At 38.0% G+C, this 21,214-nt stretch overlaps 1 protein-coding gene across 3 annotated transcripts; it reads left to right on the forward strand.

Moving 5' to 3' along the window:
* The first annotated feature begins 104 nt into the window (after nt 1-104).
* On the forward strand, nt 105-19,867 carry TNFSF13B (TNF superfamily member 13b). Of its 3 annotated transcripts, none has more exons than XM_063346641.1 (7): nt 105-171; nt 7,344-7,756; nt 7,840-7,945; nt 15,788-15,844; nt 16,140-16,252; nt 16,347-16,497; nt 18,180-19,867. In XM_063346641.1, the coding sequence occupies exons 2-7, from the start codon at nt 7,430-7,432 to the stop codon at nt 18,290-18,292; spliced, it is 867 nt and encodes a 288-aa protein (XP_063202711.1). In that variant the 5' UTR covers nt 105-171; nt 7,344-7,429; the 3' UTR covers nt 18,293-19,867. The 3 variants fall into 3 exon arrangements, with proteins under 3 accessions (XP_063202711.1, XP_063202629.1, XP_063202542.1); XM_063346559.1 differs by having other exon boundaries at nt 156-200; XM_063346472.1 differs by lacking the exon at nt 105-171 and having other exon boundaries at nt 7,243-7,756.
* The last annotated feature ends 1,347 nt before the right edge of the window (nt 19,868-21,214 follow it).

Raw genomic sequence — 21,214 nt, forward strand, 5'->3', positions numbered from 1 at the left:
CCACATGACGGGCCATGGCTCCTTGTTTATTTTGCTACCATACAAACGCATTTTTAGCCCATCTGTGCAAGATCTGTCAAGTTGCATAGTGTCGAAGAGGTGGAGAAATGCAATACTCTGTGTTGCTGGATAGCCAAGGCAGTGAGACTATAAGAGAAGTGAGCTACAGCTGTATGACAGAGCTCCGTTTCTCCTGTGCAGTAAGAAGGAATCGCTATAACATCATGGGGGCGGGGGGAAGGGGAGGACACTGGCGTTAAGCTGCTGTAGTATATAAATACTGTGTTTTCTATTTTATGTATCTTGTGGTATTTGTCTTGTGTTTTACATATCTTGATATATCTTTTGTCTTATATAACTTGTGTTTTCTTTTTATGTTTTATATATTTAAAAAAAAATTTTATATTTCTTGTTGGTTCTGCTGCATACTTTGTCAGACACCTATGATAATTGCTTTTCCTTCCTGTGCCATTTCCTACTCTCTTTGAAAGCACTGTAATAACCATGTAAAAAGTAATGATAGCTGCAAGTCGGCTCTATGTTTATTTTGTGTAGTTTGCATGCCAGATTTGGACCCAGATTGTCTAGATGTCTAGAGAAATAAAGCCTTAGGCAAGAAATAAATCAAGCATGGCATACCTAAAACGTGCAGAGGCACTCGTGTTATCCTAGGCAATTTTGAAATTAGAGGCAACGAGAGAAGAATACATCTTTTGCTTCAGAAAAATCTCACAGGATAGTTTTGGGTTTTTTTTCCTTTTAACAACGTATTATATCAAATAGGACCTTAACTGTTTGTATAATACATCCTTTGCTTGCAAGATATTCAACAGCTTCCAAAAATTTAAGATAATAGGATATAAGATACACACTACAGGAGCACAGTATCCACAAATAGACTGATTTTTGGATGCATATGTGAGGCAGGAACTTACCTGGTTTTGCTAGTGTGTGAATGAGGGTCTTTGATCATAAGGTCGGAGGGCTAATTGACAGAGCTTTAAACCTGGCTCGAAGCGGGAGGGGGACAATACCAGGCTTGCACATGACAAGCCATAGGATGACACACCAAAGTTAGAGGGATAGGGTGCTAGTGAGGGTCCTCAGCCTAGTGCTCCGATATGTGCAGGCTACACTGCAGCACACTTGAAGTCTTCCAGAGATGAGCCAGAGATCTTGAGGTAATAGGAGCCAAGAGGGAAACACCAGTGAAATACCCCAAAGGAATTATGGGGTGTTCTTCTACGAAGGTGACACAGCCAACAGCCCAGCTGAAGTGCCTCTACACCAATGCACACAGCATGGGCAACAAACAGGAGGAGTTGGAAGCCACCATGCTGCTAGAAAGCTGTGACCTAGTTGCCATTATTGAAACTTGGTGAGAGGAATCCCATGACTGGGGTGTGGCAATCGGTGGCTACAGGCTGTTCAGAAGGGACAGCCAAGGAAGGAGAGGTGAAGGTGTTGCCCCTTACATCAAGAAACGGATAGGAGTGTGAAGAGCTGTCTCTGAAGCATAGCCATGAGCAGGTTGAAAGCTTATGGGTAAGAATTAGAGACTGAAGCAACAAAGGGAGCCTTGTGGTCGGTGTCCGCTACAGGCTGGCTGATAAAGGGGAGCCTATTGATGAAGCCTTCTTACTTCAGGTACGGGAGGCATTGCACTCGCAGGCTCTTGTCCTGCTGGGGCACTTCAACCACCCTGACATCTCCTTGAAAATTAGCAGTGAACAAGGAGAGCAATGGATGTCATCTATCTGGACTTCTGTAAGGCCTTTGACATGATCCCCCACAACATCCTTGGAGAGATATGGATTTGATGAGTGTACGATTTGGTAGATGAGGAATTGGTTGGATTGTCACATCCAAACGGTAGTGGGTCAACAGCTCAATGTCCAGATGGAGATTGGCGACAAGAGATGTCTCAAGGGTCCATACTGGGACTAGTACGGTTTAATATCTTCAGCAATGACATAGACAGTGGGATCGAGTGCACTCTCAGCAAGTTTGCAGACAACACCAAGCTGAGTGGTGCAGTTGACATGCGTGAGACATGGGATGCCATCCAGAGGGTCCTGGACAGGCTTGAGAAGTGAGCCTGTGTGAACCTCATGAAGTTCAACAAGGTCAAGTGCACAGTTCTGCACCTGGGTTGGGGCAATCCTCGGTACCAATACAGGCTGGGGGATGAAGGAATTGAGGGGAGCCCTGAGGAGAAGGACTTGGGGGTACTGGTGGATGAAAAGTTGGACATGAGCCAACAATTCTCTCTGTGTTCTCGCAGTCCAGAAAGCCAACCGTATCCTGCATCAAATTAAGCATGGCCAGCAGGTCCAGGGAGGTGACTCTGCCCCTCTACTCTGCTGTGGTGAGACCCCACCTGGAGTACTGCGTCCAGCTCTGGGCCCCTCAGGCCCAGGAAAGCCCCAGGAACAACATGGACCCTGGAAAGGCATGTTGGAGTGGGTCAAGAGGAGGGCCACAAAAATGATCAGAGAGCTGGAGCACTTCTCCTATGAGGACAGGCTGAAATAGTTGGGTTGATTCAGCCTGGAGAAGAGAAGGCTCTGAGGAGACTTATAGCAGCCTTCCAGTACCTAAAGGGTGCTTATAAGAAAGATGGGGACAAACTTTTTAGCAGGGCTTGTTGCGATAGAAAAAGGGGTAATGCTTTTAAACAAAAAGAGGGTAGACTGAGACTAGATAGAAGGAAGAAATTTTTTACAAGTGTGGTGAAACACTGGAATGGGTTTCCCAGAGAGGTGGTAGATGCCCCATCCCTGGAAACATGCAAGGTCAGGTTGGACTGGGCTCTGAGCAACCTGGTCTAGTTGAAGATGTCCCTGGACTTTTAAAGGTCCCTTCCAACCCAAACTATTCTATGATTCTAAATTGCAGTTAATGGCTGAAAGAACTAATTAAGTGTCCTTTAAGGGAATGTGTACTGTTTCAGAGGGCTAACTATGAATATGCCTAATAGAGATGCCTGTAATAGCAGAAAACTGTCATATAGGATTTATTCTGATCAACTCCAAAATAGCCCATTCGTTTTGTCCATCTTCAGAAAGAGCTTGAAATTAAATGTGTTTAAAATGGAACCTTTGCTTATTCTTTGCTCCTCTATCTGTTCTGCACTGTCTCATGTAGTAAGGCAAGCTATCATGGCCTCTTTCTTTTTGTGATAACTGCATGCACCAGTTCCATTTTGTGGCTACCTCAGAAGTATGTGAAGTTGGACCTTTGCCACTGGAGGTGTACTTTTAGTATGGCCATCGACATTTGCCTGGATCTCTGGACTGCAGCATCTATACGGCCTCCTTTTTAAAAACGGAAGATTTGTTTTTAAGTAAACTTTTAAATTTCTTCATTAAATTGGGTTTTTATCCAAGTCTTCATATTCAAATAATCTGCTTCTCTTTTCTGTGTTAAACTTCATTATGGGGTTTTCCTCCCCCTCAAAGAAGACGCTTTTGTGGTTAAAGTACAGAACTGGATTTCAGGAAATCAAGAGTTCAGTTTCTGGTTCAACCACAAATTTCCTGTGTGATTGCTAACTATCTCTGCCTTGGTTCCCCACAGATGTAGTGATGATGTTTTATAAATTTGCAGGTTAGCAGGGCCCATCTTGATCATTTAATCTGATACTCTGCATAACGGAAATGAAAAAAATTAATTGCTTGCACAAATTGCAGGGCTTGTTTCTGCTGTAATACCTTGGAAGAATTAACCAGCCTTGATTTTGTTCAAGAATCCACTTCCCCTAGTGAAACATTCTTACCTTTAAGAGTCTTCAGCGGTAATATGGCTTTTTTTTCTTATTATTTTGAGTTTTATCTAAAAGTTTGTTCTTTTTCCCAAAAGTAAAAGATTTGGTGAAGTAAAATTCTTAGACTAGCCAAGGCATTTTTTAATAGCTTTCCTTGGCTAAATTAAAGAGGACCCTTTGTCAGTCAACCTGAGTATTTAACATAGCTAATTTTTTGGGTTAAGGAGGCACTACATGGTTGGATTCATTGTGTGTGCATGGATCAACTGTACTGTGCATGCCAAATAGAACCATATTTTCAGAATACCTTTATTATAAGGGTTTATTCCTATTTCCTTCCAGAGTTAGATGGCCAGGACAAGGTTTCTGCAGTTTAATGTAGTGGCATTTTATTTTCTAGAAATAGTTTGGAAAATGCTGCTTCGAACTAGGTTTGAAGTAGTCACTTGTTGCGTGTGTAGCATAGCATGTGTGTCTTAAGCCAAAAACAGTTAATAGGGTACAAACTTTTGCAGAAGGGTTTTCAGGGAAGCTGGCCAGTAGAAGCAGGCTGCTAACCACAAACTGAACACCCTTTTCCTGGTGAGTTCTTTAGGCCTCTTATATTCATTCCGGATTTTTGTTTTGAACCCTTTTCACTGTTTGGTTTTGGTAGTCATAGCTATATGCTAACACTTTTGTCGATATAAAAGCATGGTTACAGTTACTTCTTACTTTTGCTTAATAATTTGCTCCAGCATATATATCCAAATATTATACTTCTATTTCAACAAGAAAGTTCCACTGAAAGCTCATGTTCAGCTGGAGTCAACACCCTCCCATGTCTGCTAATGGAAGGCTAATCTGAGCTGAGGACTCCTTAGTCCTCTTTAGGCACACCTTAGTTTAAAACGCAGAAGAAACTGCACACGCGTTAATCTCATTGACTTTGCTTTAAGCAGGTTAAGGACTACTTTGCAGCTCTGACAACAAGAGGAATCATAAGGACAGTGTGTTATGACAAGACATAGTGGCAAGCATGGAGGCGCCGACTCCACGCTCTAGGCTTTGCAACTAGCATGTTTTGTTTTTTAGGGATTTAAGTCATTTTTCTGAGTTTTTACTTTAATGTAATTAGTAGTCTGCAATTTACTGAAGCTTCATTTGATTGTGTTAAAATGGAAGTTGTTCAGCTAAGTCTATTTCTAGTCAATTCGTGTTGTTTTTCATGATTGATCTCTCACTGTCATTATTGATTGTTCCACTATATTTTCATCATCACAAAAGTTGTCTAAAATTATATTTTCTTTCAAATCATTTAACTGCTTATGAAGCTATAGAACAACACAAGGTTGCAAACAGCATGATCCCTATGATAGGTAACTAGAAATACCTGTTGAATTTAACAATTTGCCGAGAGTGGGCTGCTTTGATTTTCTTCATCTCCCCTTTGAAATTCTCATTTATGAGAATGGTAAGCAAGACAAAGCCAGATGTCTTACAGAAGTTCTCTGTGTCACCACAATTATTTTGTCAGCCCAAATAATGACCCCATTTAAAGAAGGTGTGGAGACTGGGAACAGCCTATTTTCTCTAGAAGCAACTAGATTGATGCTAATTATATACCTGCCTAGATTGATGCTAATTATATACCTGCCTGTTATTTTCTTATATGTTAATGACCGCAGAGACCTCACTGGCCAATTGTTTCTCAGTATTTCTGTGTAGCTAGTTATAACTTCCATTCTCTCACCTCACTTGGTTTAATTTCCTTAAATAGCACTTCTTTTCCAACTGTCATTTTATTTTTGGAACACAGTCAGTATTAGGCTGGTACTGTTCTGATGTCTAATGATACTTCAAGGCATGTCTGCTTAGTTCTAATAATTGCTTATTCTGTTCCAAAAAACCTACCTTAGTTCATCTTAAATTTCCTTCAAAACGCAGCCCCATTTACACCTTAACTTAGCCTTGAAAATAGGTACAGAAACAGTATGTCATTCTGCCCTTATTCCACCCTGCACTGATTTCTGTATCATTTCTCACAGTATGTATGTGCCTTTTTAGGGGCATGTTAAGACATGTAGAATTTTTTTTTTTCCTCTGCATTTAAGAAAATAATTACTTGTCTGTCCAGGATATTGGGTGGTTGCTAGAGGTGGTAAAGTAAGGAAAAGGGTACCTTGGTTCACAACAGATGATGATAAAGCTTATACTAACCCTCAGTTTCTCATAGTCTTAAGACATAGAAGTGGGAGAGGCTAAAGAAGACGTTCATCTGTCGTTGCACCTTCTTTCTCCTTCCCAACAGAAGCAACTTGATTGGAACTACTCTGACAAGTGTTGCCATCAAGATTCATTACACAGTATTCAGACAGACCTATAAAAGTTCTCTCTCTTGCAAAGATAAAACTTTACTTACATGGTAAGATTCCAGTTAGTTAGATTCCAGTGGTGAGATTGACTTATTGATTTTAGCCCTAATTGTGATGCTTTTCAATCATTTTTTTCTGTCCCAGACCACTGAAACGTTTAACAAAGGAGTAGAACTTTACTTTTGCATGAGAAGACACTACAAAAAGAATATGAACATGTTTGGAATATTTAGCTAGCTGCAGAGAAAGAAGGAATTCCTAATGCAAGGTTTTAAGATGAAAGGACTAATAAAATCTTAAAAAGATGAGCTTAATCCAGACACTCAGGATTCATCCGAAAAAACTTCAGTATTTAAAGTTTGGGTTTTTTAAAAAAAAATATATAATCTTATTTTCCTTTTATACCCCTCTGCCCTTCCCCCCCACCTTCGTTCTTATTTTCCCCTCTCTTATTCTTTCCCATCCTCTAGTTTTCACCCCTTCTAGTTTCCCCCACCCCCCCAAGTTTTGTCTCCCCACTTTTCTGTGTCCCCTGTCCTCTTTTGCATTAATTCAGGTCCTTGAATTCTGTAGAGAAACTATATTTATTAGATAAGTTTTAATAAAAATCATCCCTTTTCAAGTTAGTATGATGAACTGAACTGCAGAGCCTGCAACTTATACAATTGAGAGACCAGTAATTTGTTAGTCATACCTGGGAATATTTTTCACTACAGCGTTTAGGAAACCACAAAATTTTTTGTTTGAATAGGTTGTCCCCTCTGTAGGCACTTTAGATATGAATATATATATGATACAATGTACACACGCAGTACATCTGTATACCTACCGATACGTAGAGGCACATGCGTTGTCATATGTGTGTGTCTTTTAACTAGCACTGGGTGATATGCTGCCAGGAAACTTTACATTGTTCCTGCACTTCTAGATAAGGCTCTAAATTACCAGTGGTACCGGCTGTGCCTAAATTCGAAGACAATGGGAAATGGTAATAGCAAGCTGCCACATAAATATATAGTTGAAAGTGAAAGGAGGAAGGTAGATTGAGCAAGCAGCTCATGAGAAAGTATTCATTTCCAAAATGCAGCACAGAAAGACGAAAACTAAACGGAGACTGAATCTTAGACGTTCACTCTGTACATTAAGTTTAATGGTTCTATCAACGGCTTCATATGACAGGAAATGATCTGGGCGTTTTGTTCACTTATTCTGGATGCCCTTAGTTTCAGAGAGCAACTGGTAACATGGATTGCACCTCGGAAGGGGACAGCTGAACTCTCCCTCTGGCTTTAGTGAGGAAAGAGCAGCGATGAAATCCGTGGAGTGTGTGCACGTCATCCAACAGAAGGATACCGCCTCCTCTCCCTCTGCCCCCCCTGGTGCTGCTTCAGGCACCACGGGACTTTTTTCTGTCACATTCCTGTGGCTTGCAATGCTCCTGTCCTCTTGTCTTGCAGCAGTGTCTCTTTACCATGTTATCACCCTGAAAACAGAACTGGAAGCTCTGCGCAACGAGCTGATCTACAGGGTCCAGGCAAGGTCTCTGCTAGACCGGCCACCCGTGTCCCCTGACGAAAATAAAGCAGGTACCCCTGTTTCTTCCTTCCTGCAAGTGTCTGCAGCTGGCGCCAGGCAGGTAAGCTGGAGGGGAGGGTTTCGGCTTCCAGGGGACGAGCAAATGCGAGGCTGCTTTCACTGACTGCTGCTTCTCCCTGTTAGGAGAACAGGCTTCCTGGTCCTGGCCCAGCTGAAAGCTTCCAAAAGGAAATCTGGAACGGGAGCAGAAACAGGGGGAGAAGGTCTATTGTCCACACAGAAGAAACAGGTAAATAGCACGTGGTGGAGTGGGTTGGGATGCCGCAGTTGCATACCGTCTTGAGAAAAACAGCAGTGCTCGACTCATATCTTCTGTCAGCCGATCCGTGCTTCCAAAGCCCGTTAAGGTTTTTACAATTATTGCTGAATGAATGGTGTTAACCATTCTCTTAATAGTTCTCTTAATAGTTACCATATTCTCTTACGGTTTATTCTCTTAATGGTTACCATACTGTTTAAGGTACCAGATATTTGTGCTATCTGCAGGTTGAACTTTGAACATTAGATCCCAAATCTTCTTGTAATGGAGGTATTTCTCGATGGTGCAGTAGAGTTGAGTAACGCAACTTTAAATCGTTCAGATTGTAAATTGCTCAATTCTAAATCCACCAGTCTCAGCTCAAGGTAATGCCTAACTTGTTTCTCTCTGATCAATAGTAGGGAGGGAAAGCTATTATTAAAAATGCCAAGTCATTTTTCTGGGAAACTAGCTCATCCTAAAAGAGAGAAGTAACAAGAAAGCTCCTTAACTTTAGGGAAGTAGAAGCTTTCAAAGAGAAAGGCTGGCTTGTACCTGTCCAGAGAGGCAGACAACAAGGAAATCAGATGTTTAGCATCATTTCTGCATTAAAACAATCTATTAATATAATTAGCAAAATAAATAAAGGCATGCCTATCCAGTGAGATTTTTTCTATCATGGCCTTTTTAAAAGGTGCTGCAGAGGGCACTGAAGACTGTGCTCCATAAAAGACCTCTGATGTGTATTATAATGTTGGAATATTACTGGAATATATTTGTTTCATTTGGGAATAAAGTGCCTACTTTTTTTCTTTTTTCTCTTTCTAAACACAACGATACCTGATAGGATGAAATATAGAATTCTGTGGTAACAATTTGTGTACATACTCTAATAGAGGAAGTTGATATGGAGTAATTTGTAGTAAAGACTAAATCAAACTTAGCTTAAATTGTGCTTTTGAGTGACTAATTAATGTGAAATGTATTTCACTTAAGCTTCAGCAAGCTAAATGAAATTTACGTTCTAGAGTATAATCACTCTATTTACCTCCAGAATTCTCAAAAGAAAATATTCATTTAGGACATTATCCAAAATCCATAGGTTTAAATGGGATTTATTCTATTTTGTTGGTAATCTTTGTTTTGGGGTCTTGGCTAACAGTGATTTCACAAACAGGGCTGAGGAGAAGATTGCTTAAATTGTATTTCTTGTATCCTGTTTCCTACCACGGGAACCACAGAGCTTCCCTGCTCTCCCCACCCTAGCGTCTCCCAAACAAAGGCTAGTGATCTCAAGTACAAGTATCATAAAAATAAGGAGGAATGTCTTTTTCTAAAATAATGTTATAGCATCAGTACTCTGCAAGTTATCCAGTGCCCTTCACAGTAGCTTTCATCTTTATTCTTACTGCTTTTTGAGGGTGTATGGAGGAGAGGAGGGTTTTGGGCTTCTCAGCTGTGCGTCTGGCAGACTTAAGTTCATCTCATCAGGTAGCCACCCCTGTTTATATCTATTCACCTTTATTCACATAAAATTCTAATTAAGCTACTTATTTCTGTAAGGTTTGGGGTTTTTTTTTAAAGATGCAGCTGGCTTTAAAATTGTTTGGGATGGATGACAGAAAGCACAGAATATGAACATACATTTAAAAGGGAAAAGCTACATAGGTTGACCTAGCACAAAACTGTTTTCTAACACAACCATTTTCTAAAATGTATATTTTGTATACAAAAAAGAAAAAAAAAGTAAATTACAAATCTTCCATTTATATAAAAGGTCATCTGTTAGACAGGATTACCTTTCTGCCTGCTGTAATTACAACAAGTTTAGTTTGTCAGAGTGCAGTAAGATGTTACATTTTCTCAGATTGGATTTCACTGATCCATGACCTACTGACCGTGAACCTACTGGTCAATGTTAAATTTTTTTTTAGCAGAGTGAGTGAAATAAGAGACCCTGGTGTTGTTCATGGTGCTGAATCCTGGCTGTTACTTGGTCATGTACACAAAATTACTAGCCCTGCATTTTGATCTTCTCACATCCATTTCTGTGTACCGGCATCCTGGCAGCCTCCAAATCATCCTGCAGATGCACTGCACTCGTTCTGGTACAATGGCAGATAAATTAAGGTATTGAGTGAGGTGCCTTTTTCTCGTCCTATTTCTGTTTGCTTCAGAGAGGTCTCAAAGTAGAGTCTGGTCTCACACTTAATTGTTGACCCATAATTTCACTTTAACAAGGACCAATTCCTTAGAAAGTGAATACTTGAAAATGTCGCTGATATACAATTGCTTCTCTTGTGCTTCATCAGAGAGCAGAAGTAAAATATAAACCCATTATTTTGTTTATAAATAAAGTTGTGGTCCCATTCTGTTTTCTTTTTAAATTCTAATTAATAAATTTCAGAAATGGATGTCCCATGATTCTTTTTATGCCCAGCACAGCACTTCTTGAACATATGGAATTTCAATTACTTTTTTTTTTTATTTGCTTGATGTTTTGTGCATAGAAGTGGCCACAAATTAGAATTTTAATTAAAGTGACAAGTGAAGGAAAATGGATCTAACACAATGTTGTTCTTTCGTATTTTTATGGGGTATGCATTTGCTTGTGTTCGTGCATAAAACTATTAGTCATCACTAGTTGTACATTTTGTGTCTTGAGAAAATTTCCAGCTCAAGTAGGTTGAAGAGATGGGTTTCAAGCATCAATTCCAAACAAAGCTGTACAGTTAGCAGTCAGAACCAGAGTTCTTGATACAATGAGTAGGAGTTAATGGGTGATTTTGAAAGGTACATATTATTAATATGCACGCAGATAAATCATCTAACCACTTCTGGCAAATGTCATATCAGGACACATAAGAACAGATGTAATTTTCTTTATTTGTCTTTCTTTTTATAAATTTAGTCTGTAGAGGAAAATCACTGCACAATAAAAAGCTCTCCTGAATTTTACACCCTGTTCTCAATTATTGATTGCCTTGCCTGCGTGTTTCTCTCTAAGCTGTATGTGCGCTTGAGTCCAGGAACAAGATATAGGTTCCATTACCTAAGGCAGTTCAATGTATGAATGTCATTTCGTTTACACTCTGTCTCTGTGCATCATTCTGGTTATTACTGTGGGATTCTGATTCCCGTGGCTGACTTGGTAGGTGAGCATGAGGTCGTCTATAAACTCAAATTAGGCACCATTCTGCAGTAATCAGATTGGAGCACCCATGGACAATATTTACTTTGGTGTACTGAGGTTATCCATCTCAATCAGTCTGATTGCATGTATGGAAGGAACTGAGGAGAAATTCTAAGTAATTGCACAAAGCAGTGAGGCAGGATAACTTGACTTGTGACTAGCGCTTCCCAGGTTCTACCCCAGTATCAGTTGCGTCCACAGGAAATAACTATTGTCATACAAGCAGGGTCTGTAAGTTCTGAGAATTTTGCCATTGTTCTTGGTATGATTGCATTACTGGCAAATTGATAGATTTGCTTTGGCAAATTGGTACACTTGTCCATTAGAAGTGTTTTGACTGTGTGTTTTTGGTTTAGAACTCTGTGACAGCGGGATAGCACGAACTTTTACAAGTAAACTTGACTTTAGCAATCTTTGACTCAGGAAACCTAACCTTTTGTTACTAGTCTAAACAAATGCCACATACAAAATTCCCCTCACCAAATATTCAAAATACTTTGTATTATATTGTTTGAAGAGGGGAAATGTAAGAGTTCTCTTAATAATAAAAAAGGCCTACTTCTTGAAAAGATATGTTATTGTTTTTTGTTTCTGCTGACAACAGTCTAACTCAAAAGGAAGTAGGCCTTTCTATGTGAAAGTATAGAAAATTACTTGATGCAATGCCTGCAATTTTACATGAAGAATTCCACTTAATGAATTAATCAGTGTTGTGTATTATGCATAATACTGCAATCAAAAATACACAAAATAGGATAGGCTCTAATTTTTAAAAGCAATATTCTGTTTTATACTGTATAATAGAAATATTTTTAATTCTTAGTAAATTATTTTCTTCTTATTCTCATTGTAATATGTTACTGGTAATTCTATTAAGGTCAAAATAATACTACCAGAACTTTGAAGATAGTTGTTAGACGTGAGTCACATGTGTAACTATGACCAAGCCATTTTAATGCAGGGACTGATTTAATCCACGATTGATGCCATATAAAGGCTTCTTACTTAAAAAGCACCAAATTAACTAGTCTATAAAAATGTACAAGCAAAAAGTAAAAGAAGATCTCTTGTGATAAGAAATGCAGAAGTTAAAGGAAGAACTGCAAATTGTTCAAGAACATGCATATAATTTATAAACTGAATTATCTAGTGTTTAAGTATGTTTCAGGAAGTCTATAGAGAACAAACCTAGACCAAAGAAGGAACCTAAACAAGCAGGTCTGGTTTTTTAAAGTTCAGAGTTTTTATTTGCTTTTATTTCAGCAAAAAATGAGATAGATATCTCAGATCTCAGATGATACAAAAATCTTAAAAATGTGTGCATGAGTTCACAGATAATAAACTTGTAATTTTGTTTGGATGTATTATGAAGTTAGATTGCAAAATATCAAAATGATTATGCAATTAAATAATACAAAAACTTGCATGGGAGGGCAAATTTGATTTTACCAACGTCAGGTTTTAAATCATGCAGTTATGCAGAAGGCTGTGTTCCTATCCTGCTGCAAAAGCTAGCTTTTTTTTTTTTTAAATTGTGGTTACATTGCTCAACCGGTGGAGAACACATCCCTTCATGTGCTGGCTGTGGTTTATAAAGGCATCTGGAGTCAGTAATTTCTTCAGAATTGGCTGTTCTGTTCATGGAAGAAGACAGACTCTGAAATGTTCTTCTCCCCACCCATACCCCACAGAGCGGTTAAAATCAGAAAAAAAAAAATGGTCGTCAAAGGAAAGCTTTTATATGAAGTTACAAGAGGATGGGGCACACTTTATTGTTCTAGACACACTCTGTTTTATACAGCTAGACCTTATGGTGACATAGATATTTTTACACATTTTTAAGATGTATTCTACGAATCCTGTATTCTGCTTGCATTATTAATTATTCAAAAATCCTTTACACTACAAAGCTGATGCTCATGTTTGATTTACGTTGGACTAAAGGGCATTCAGGTAGAGCTTTTGATTTATTCTGCTCAGTACTGATAGTAACTATTCAACCCATATATTGTAATGCATATATTCTTGATATTGTACTTCAGGTAAGATTTGGGTCCTTCTTGGAATAGAATTGCTAACATTTCTTAACAACATTAAGAATATCCCTGTTAATTTACCCAGAAAATATACTCTGTATATCCATATCTTCTCCTTAATAGTAGTGTTGTTTACTCTGAATTTGTTTCAATGATTTACTTCATTTTAAGCATGTATGTAGTTCCACTGAGGTCAAAGCAAAGTACTTGTATATACTGGAAATAGTTATGTGTCAGCCTTGGCTTCTGAACATTTTTTTTTAAACATGTTGTTGTTCAATCCCTCAAACCCTATTTTAGATATTATTTGTCACTTGTGGCTTTAGGTAAAAAGGACACAGTGTTAGTTCCTGTTCTCTTTATTGTCAGGAATGACACTGTGATATCCATATTTCTCCGTGAAAAACAAGCTTAATGTATTCTGTGGAGCCTTATTTTTATCTGCATACACTAAAAAAGAGACAGTGAGATTTTTTTTAGAGAATATATGTAGATTTGATATCTATAGAATGAAGCAGAGTTGGTATGTGCTTTTAAAAGATGGAAAAGGTCTCAGACTGTACTGAACTTTTGGTGATTTTAATTACTGTGTAGCAGTTCTCAGTAATGATGACTAGTATTTCAATGCTGCAAACAACTGAAACTTAAATCCAGACCTGCAAACTGTGAATCGGGATAGTTTCAAGAATGCGAGGTTTAACAAGAATTGCTAAGGTAGCCTTAACTTTCACTGTTTGTGGATACTACTCATTGGTACCCAGATGGATAGCAGCTGGTTAGTGTGAATCATAACAAATTCTTTCTTGTTTGGTTAGTGGAAAATCCAGTGGCCACACTAGTGAGTTCTCTTAAAAGCTGGAATGAAAATTTTTATTTACCTTACTGAAATATCAGGGAATCAGCAAGTTCCATTCACTAGGAAGGCACTTGCTCCAAAGGACAGTGAATTAATACCTTGTGAAATAGGTTGTCTGATGCGCTTTGGTGTGCAATTCGAGAAAAGCACATTTTGATTTTATTTGGAAGCTTCTTTTTCAGAAAATTGTGTCACTCACAAGTGTGATAGAAAAAGGACTGAAGTATAATACCTTTTCAATTTTGTGCTAGCTTGTTTTTTCTACTCCTTATCAGAAGGCAGGGCATTCAGATGCTTTTAAATTCTTGGTTTGAAAATCTATAGATTTTGGCACATTATTGCTGAGCACTGAGAGAACTCAAGGACACGTTCCAGTGTAGGAGACAGGAGCTGGCAGGATAGCATTTTCATTAATGTAAGTAGGGCTCACAGGTTGTGCAATCGTTGTGACATTGGAGTGTTCCCAGACATGCGCTTGAACCTTTGTACGCTGCCAGTTGGCACCACTGAGTGCTGGTGAGCATCCAGCACTCTCTTGGTATTTTCAGGCAGGCCCCTTGGAAAGGAGACTTGGAGAGAGAGCCTGCTTTCTAAACAAAACTCAATACCTGCCGTGCAGCAAGAGGTTTGTGCCGCTAGGCACTTGATTGCACCATGGGTACCAGATGGCAGATGTAGAAACAGGATCCCATGGAGTAGGGCAACTCCCATTACAGCAAGAGTGGCCAAATGTGACCCATAGCTTTCTTACCTGAAAAGGCATAAAGAAAAATGTAGATTCAGCAGTCTACGGCAGAATTTTCTTCTCTTGTTTCTTAGTAAATTAATTTGGTTTCTGTCAAGTTCAGTAAATGTTACCACTCTGTTTTGCAACCTTCAAAGTAGCACTAGAACCAGATGTTTTCATTAAAATCTGCTCTATCTTTTTTTTTCTTTCATCCTGTCAGGACATCTAGCTTAGGCAGATTTTTTTTTAAAAGATCTTTGTTTCACTTGCGAGCCTATATTTTAACATACCACAATATTTCTTGCTGATCAAACTCCCAGTTTCTCATTGGTGTCACCAGTATCCACAGTTATGAGTAATGCACTAGTTTTGAGAGATACTAAGCTATTTGTTATGTGTGCATTAATTTATTAACACTCATCTCTGTATCTTCCCTCTTAGTCTCAGTATAGGTTGATTGAGCATGGGTATCTGAAAACATGCTGAAAGTACAAACATATGGATTTTTTTTTAATTTATTTTGAAAGTACCATGTAACTAGTATGTATGACTAACACTTTACAGCAACTATGACTGGGAAGTAATTTCTTTAAACAATATAGTAAACATCATTCGAAAATCTGATATCTGTCATAGCTGGCAGGGTTGAGCTTTTGCTTAGAAAATTAACAAGGCTAACTGATCTGATGATTCCTAGCTCATTTGACTTACTGCTACATTTTTCAATTATATTAGGACCAGAGATTAAAACAAGCAAGTATTACTCATGCTACTATCTGAGGCCTCCTGCTTAGCAGCACGAGCTCCGAAAGTTATCTAGTACGTGTTGTAGTGTGAATTTTGTTTTGGCACGTTTGAGTAAGATCTGCATTAAAATCAATAGATTATGTTTTCAAAAAAGTGGTGAGACCGAGAGAAGATTTTTTTTTCATGTCCTTTTCTTTTAAGGTAGTTTCAAAAACTTACTCTATTCTGTTACTGGTTTATATGTCTTTGATTTCAAAACGCTTTCACTTTGCAGTGCTGCAGGCCTGCTTGCAACTGATTGCTGACAGCAAAAGCGATATCCAACAGAAAGGTAAGAATATGTTCCATGATTTATAGCTAATTATTCCATGTATTAACTCTACCACCCAAATTTATCTAGCTTCAAAGCAGTAATGTGTTATGTTGCTGAATTTAAGAAAAAAAAAATTAAAAAAATAGGTCTCTGCATCTGGACAGCTCTTGCAAATATCCTCTTTTCAGTAGGGAAATCCAGCTAGTGAGACTGGAAGTCTTGACTGGAAGTTAGATTTGATACTTTTTTGTCAGATGAAAATGAAAAAAGTAACTTTTCTTTCTGATTACCTAAAAATTATTATTTCTTTTAGATGATTCAAGCATTGTCCCTTGGCTTCTGAGCTTTAAACGTGGAACAGCTCTGGAAGAACAAGGAAATAAAATAGTGATCAAAGAAACAGGATATTTTTTCATATATGGTCAGGTGAGAAAGCTCAATTCCTTTCAGCATCTGACTTTTTAAAGGATTTGTAACACGTTTACAGTATGTTTGAAGTCTGCACCTCTTCATTCTGTAGGTTTTATACACAGATACAACATTTGCTATGGGACACCTAATACAGAGGAAGAAGGCCCATGTGTTTGGTGATGATCTCAGCTTGGTGACATTGTTTCGTTGCATCCAAAATATGCCACAGTCTTATCCGAATAATTCTTGCTATACTGCTGGTAAACATCTACATTTTCCTTTTCTTTGTTTGCAAATAAAGTGTGTCAAATAGAATCTGTAGTGTTGGGCGATTAAGTATTGTGGCAGTTGAAAAGAAAACGGACTGCATTCATGGACCTCGTTAATTGAAAAATTACTTTTTAAAAAAATACAGTTTTATATAAAGTACTGGTAATTGGAGGGTATGCATCTAACTGAGGTGATCTGAACAATTCCCCTCTCTCCATTCACTGTATAATGCGGTTAGATACTTCGGTACTTTCAGTTAGATGCCTGAAGCAGACAAAAGGAGTACAGACTGTCCTTACTGAAGAACTCCGTTTAACTTAGGGGTTGAATTCCACATTTAGTTATCCCAATAAAATATTTTGAAGTTATGTTCTACTTTAAAACATCATACATTAATTTTAGCCACCCCATTTTTGCATACCTTGCTGTGGGATTTCCAAAGATATTTCTTAGCTTAATTCTCTAATCCTTTTAATGGCTACTGCAGTTTTAGTCTTTGGTTAGATGAAAAATAGTTAATTCCTATCAGGAACTCTTTCTGATCGCACAAACACAACAAGAAAGACCAATTAAAATATTTAATGCAAGTCCATCAGGCTCAATGCTCAATATAGATGTCTATCCCTGCAGTAGCATTTAAGGAATTGTTATCAAGGCCTGTTAAATCTCGTTTAGTAGCTCTTACCTATCTGTCTTTCCCCCTTAATAGTGGATTTGAGGGTTTTCTCTTTTGTTATTTTCCAGCAAGATCTGTGTGAATTTTTCAATGCCTTATAAAAAAGTGGGTGACATTGAGTGATGGAGTTGACTGTTAGCAAGTAATGGCATTAAACAAATGGGATGGGGAAGGAAGCTATTTTTTTTTCCAAATAAAAATAAATTAGCTACTTCCTCCTGGCAATTAAGGCTGTCCAAACATTTTCTTTAACTTTCTGCCCCTCCACCCACATATTCTGGCATCATAACCTCCTTCAATTTCATCTCTCCTCTTATTTCACCCTTGTATTACTCCCCCCGCTTTCTTAACTAGAATCTCTACTCCATCCAGCCACTTCATGGTTCCTGCTTCCCAAAATCCCACTCTTCCGCTTTCACTGGAAAACTAAATGTCACTGCAATATCTCATGCTGTTGAGCGTGTGTCGCAGCAGATGTTAGATGTGCTTTGAGCTTAGTGACTGCAACTTGAAGGCGAGGTGCTTTCGGTTATCACGTCAGCTGATGTGCGGCTGGCAGGAAGAAGACTTTTGTGCTCTGCAGTCGCAGTGGATCAGCTGATGTCTGGTAACTTCATTTGGTTGGTAAAGCTCATGAGACGTCCTCCAGAAGTGTGGGAACAGGATGGTCTAGACCAGCAATGCTGACCTTGACTGTCACATCACCATAACATGAGGAATCTGGGTACGCCACTGTTATAAATTTTTGCAGCGTTTGCTTAAGTGAACTGTGACATGGTGAGTGCAGCATGGAAAGTAGCTCCACCTCCACAGAGGACATTAATTGTCAGCTCTGGGTAGGCTGCAATTTTTAAGATTGTACCTAAAGATAGAAAAGCACTCATCACAAGAAACAAGCCATAGTTATAAGATGACATGTAATGACTTTTTGAATACCATTTATGAAAATAATGTATTTGAAATATTAACTTTAAAATATTCCAAATCTTTTGACAGGCATTGCAAAATTAGAAGAAGGGGATGAACTTCAACTTACAATACCACGAAGAAGGGCCAAAATATCCTTGGATGGAGATGGTACTTTTTTTGGTGCAGTTAGACTCCTCTGAAGCCCTTCATTTATGTTGTTATGCTTAATGTGGTTTTCTTCGTTTCCTACGCCTTTGTCAAAAAAAAAAAATTGAATTATAATAAAGCTGCCAATTCAGTCTCTCCCCATCCACCACTAGCTTCTGAGAATTTTTCTTCAGTTTAATAAGCAAACCCAAAACAGGAAACACACTAGATATACTTGTGAGATATAACCATCATGTGATTACCAGAAAGACAATTTATTTTAGACAATAGGAGACTCTAAATAACAACTGTAAAGCAATAGCTTTTTGGCCTTGAAATAATTTCTTGTCCATAAGACAAATCAAAGAAGGACTTGACCATAAAGTATAGCATAAACAGGACCATTGACTATCAAATTCTTATCCATAATTGAAAAGGAAAACTAAAACACAAGTACATGTTAGATTTGCTTTTTTTTTCCATCAGTAAAATATTTGAAGTATAAAGTATGGGAAAGAAACATCAAACAGTAGATTTCTCATCACAAAATGGAGGTGTCAGGTGGATTCTGTTTTTTCGGTTTTGGTTTTGTTTTGTTTTGTTTTGTCTAAATGTATGGGATAATGAAAGCAAACTCCTCAGAAATATACAGAATAGTAGCCACTGGCTTGCTTCTTCCCTGTGAACAAAGGGTGTATAAATTACTAAGATCTATTAGTATTTACTAATTTGAATTAGTTTTACTGGAAAATGGACATACATGTAAGATGCTTCAACAGCTCAATCTTCAAAGCATTGTTACTCATCAAGGAATACGTGTATACTTCTATGTAAGCAAGGCAGGGATAGAAGGAAACATGGTGAGATTAGACACAATGCAATAGGTGGAATTGGATTTCTGGCTTCATAATTTCTGCAGTCATATATAGGTGTTGTGTATATATATGTATATATGTGAAAGTATGCACATACACATATATAAGCCTTTGACATTTGGGCATAGGATTTTATCTTCTTTTGAATAGTTTATCCAATGGAAATATTACTGCATATATATTATTTGTATTTCTCTTGCTTTTTGCTATGATCCATTCTAAGCAATATAGTAATAAGAAAAATCCAATAAATCTGGAACCAGCCATACAACTAAGAAAATACATTTGTATCCCAGAAATCTGGTCTTAATCCCTAGGTTAACTGTAGGCTTTTTCTGCAGTTTTGAACTCTGTTTTACAAAAAAAAAAAATCAGACCTGTAGAAAGACTGAACAGAGGTCTCTCTTTGTTTTCTTTTGTCTGCCTGCTTTTTTCAGTAGGTAAGATTTATGTCTTTTCTGCCCCAAGAATCCATGTGTATTGCATGGTCAAGGTAATAGCATGGTAATAGCGTGGTAAAAATGTGGTCAAGACTTCTAGGAACTATTGTGAGACAAACATTGAATACTTATTCCACTGATCTTCAAAGAAGTATTGAAGTGCTACTAGAATAGAAAAAATAATAAAACCCACTGTAATGAACTGTACGCCATTTGAAAATATTTTTTAGGGGTTGAGAATTGTGTCATATAAACTCATTTAGTAAAGAAAAGATGCTTTGTATATTGCAGTCTTCTCGTCTGTTTTTATAAATTGTGCTGATCTGATTTTATTCTCATGGTGACAGACAATAAATAAAAGAGATTTGGAGCTAGGAATTATGGATTATGGTAAACTAATGAAACAATTAATTTAACTTCTCTGGGCTGCAGAAAGACACTTCAGCAATAAGCATACATGTATTGGATTACCACACTGGGATTTTTTATGAGGCTTAACCACATTTTCAAAATGTCTGGAAGTCCTCCTTATACAAATTCCTTTATTTATGTGTCCTGAAGCTGAAGCTGCTGCTGGTACTTCTTCTCCTTCTTCTTCTTCTTCTTCTTCTTCTTCTTCTTCTTCTTCTTCTTCTTCTTCTTCTTCTTGGTTGTGTGAAGCTGCACGTAGACAAAACAATTATGAGCGTGCAGTGAGTTGTCTGTTATTACTGACATACATTAAAGAGATGCCCAGAATCTCAAATCAGAAGCTTGTTGATTTTAGTGTTGTCTGATTACAGAAAAAAATGTTGTTATGGTTGCTTTCCCAGATACTTGATGGCTAAACTTGCAAATTTAACTTCTGGTATGTAAGTTTCCCCAGTGGTTTCGGTGGGTTTGTATGTGCTTAGCTTAAGCCAATTCTGAAGGTGCTTGGCACGTTCAACAGTGTAGCTTTGATATAAACAGACAAGTGTAGTATTTTAAACATCCAACAGATAGATAGCAAAAAAATCTGTGAAGCTAAATCAATTGTCATCATTGCCCCTTTTCCTCGCTGTATTTCTTCCTTCTGCTACTGGCAAATGTGGACAGCACAGAAATCCAGAAAGTGTTTGGGATATGATGTGGCCTGGAGGAAAGATTTTATCTTCTGAGCAGGAAGATTTCAAAAGTGTTCCCTCCCTTTAGTAGGATGAAACTGAACCCCAAGTTTCTTCAGAAAAAATTTGAACCATGAGAACTTCCACATGTGTGCACAGAGTGCAAGTCAACAGACTGTTTAGATATTTCTACTGGCAAAGCTGGCAATTTTGTTGTTGTTGTTGAGTTAGTTTTCTGCTGGCTTCTGCTGGCTTCTGAAAATTAATCTGCTTCTGCACAAAATTGAGTTTTAACAGATCATCATTTTCCAACCAAAGCAGGAAGAAAAGGAGAATACCTCACTCCTGATGGTTCTGCTAACAAACCCGTGATACGCAAGGTAGCAAAGTGCATCCAGACCGCGATCATGCTTATCCTTCAGCTAGTGGGAGTTACTGAAACTTTCTGCATGTTGGATGATATTTTAATAAAAGTGATAGGTAATAAGCGGTATCTAGTTGGTTCATACCATATTTTACATTCTTATCAAGGACATCTAGCATTTAAGATAGGTTTCTGCAAATTAAACAAACGG

This window comes from Chroicocephalus ridibundus, chromosome 1 (assembly GCF_963924245.1).
Source record: "Chroicocephalus ridibundus chromosome 1, bChrRid1.1, whole genome shotgun sequence".
Lineage (NCBI taxonomy): Eukaryota > Metazoa > Chordata > Aves > Charadriiformes > Laridae > Chroicocephalus > Chroicocephalus ridibundus.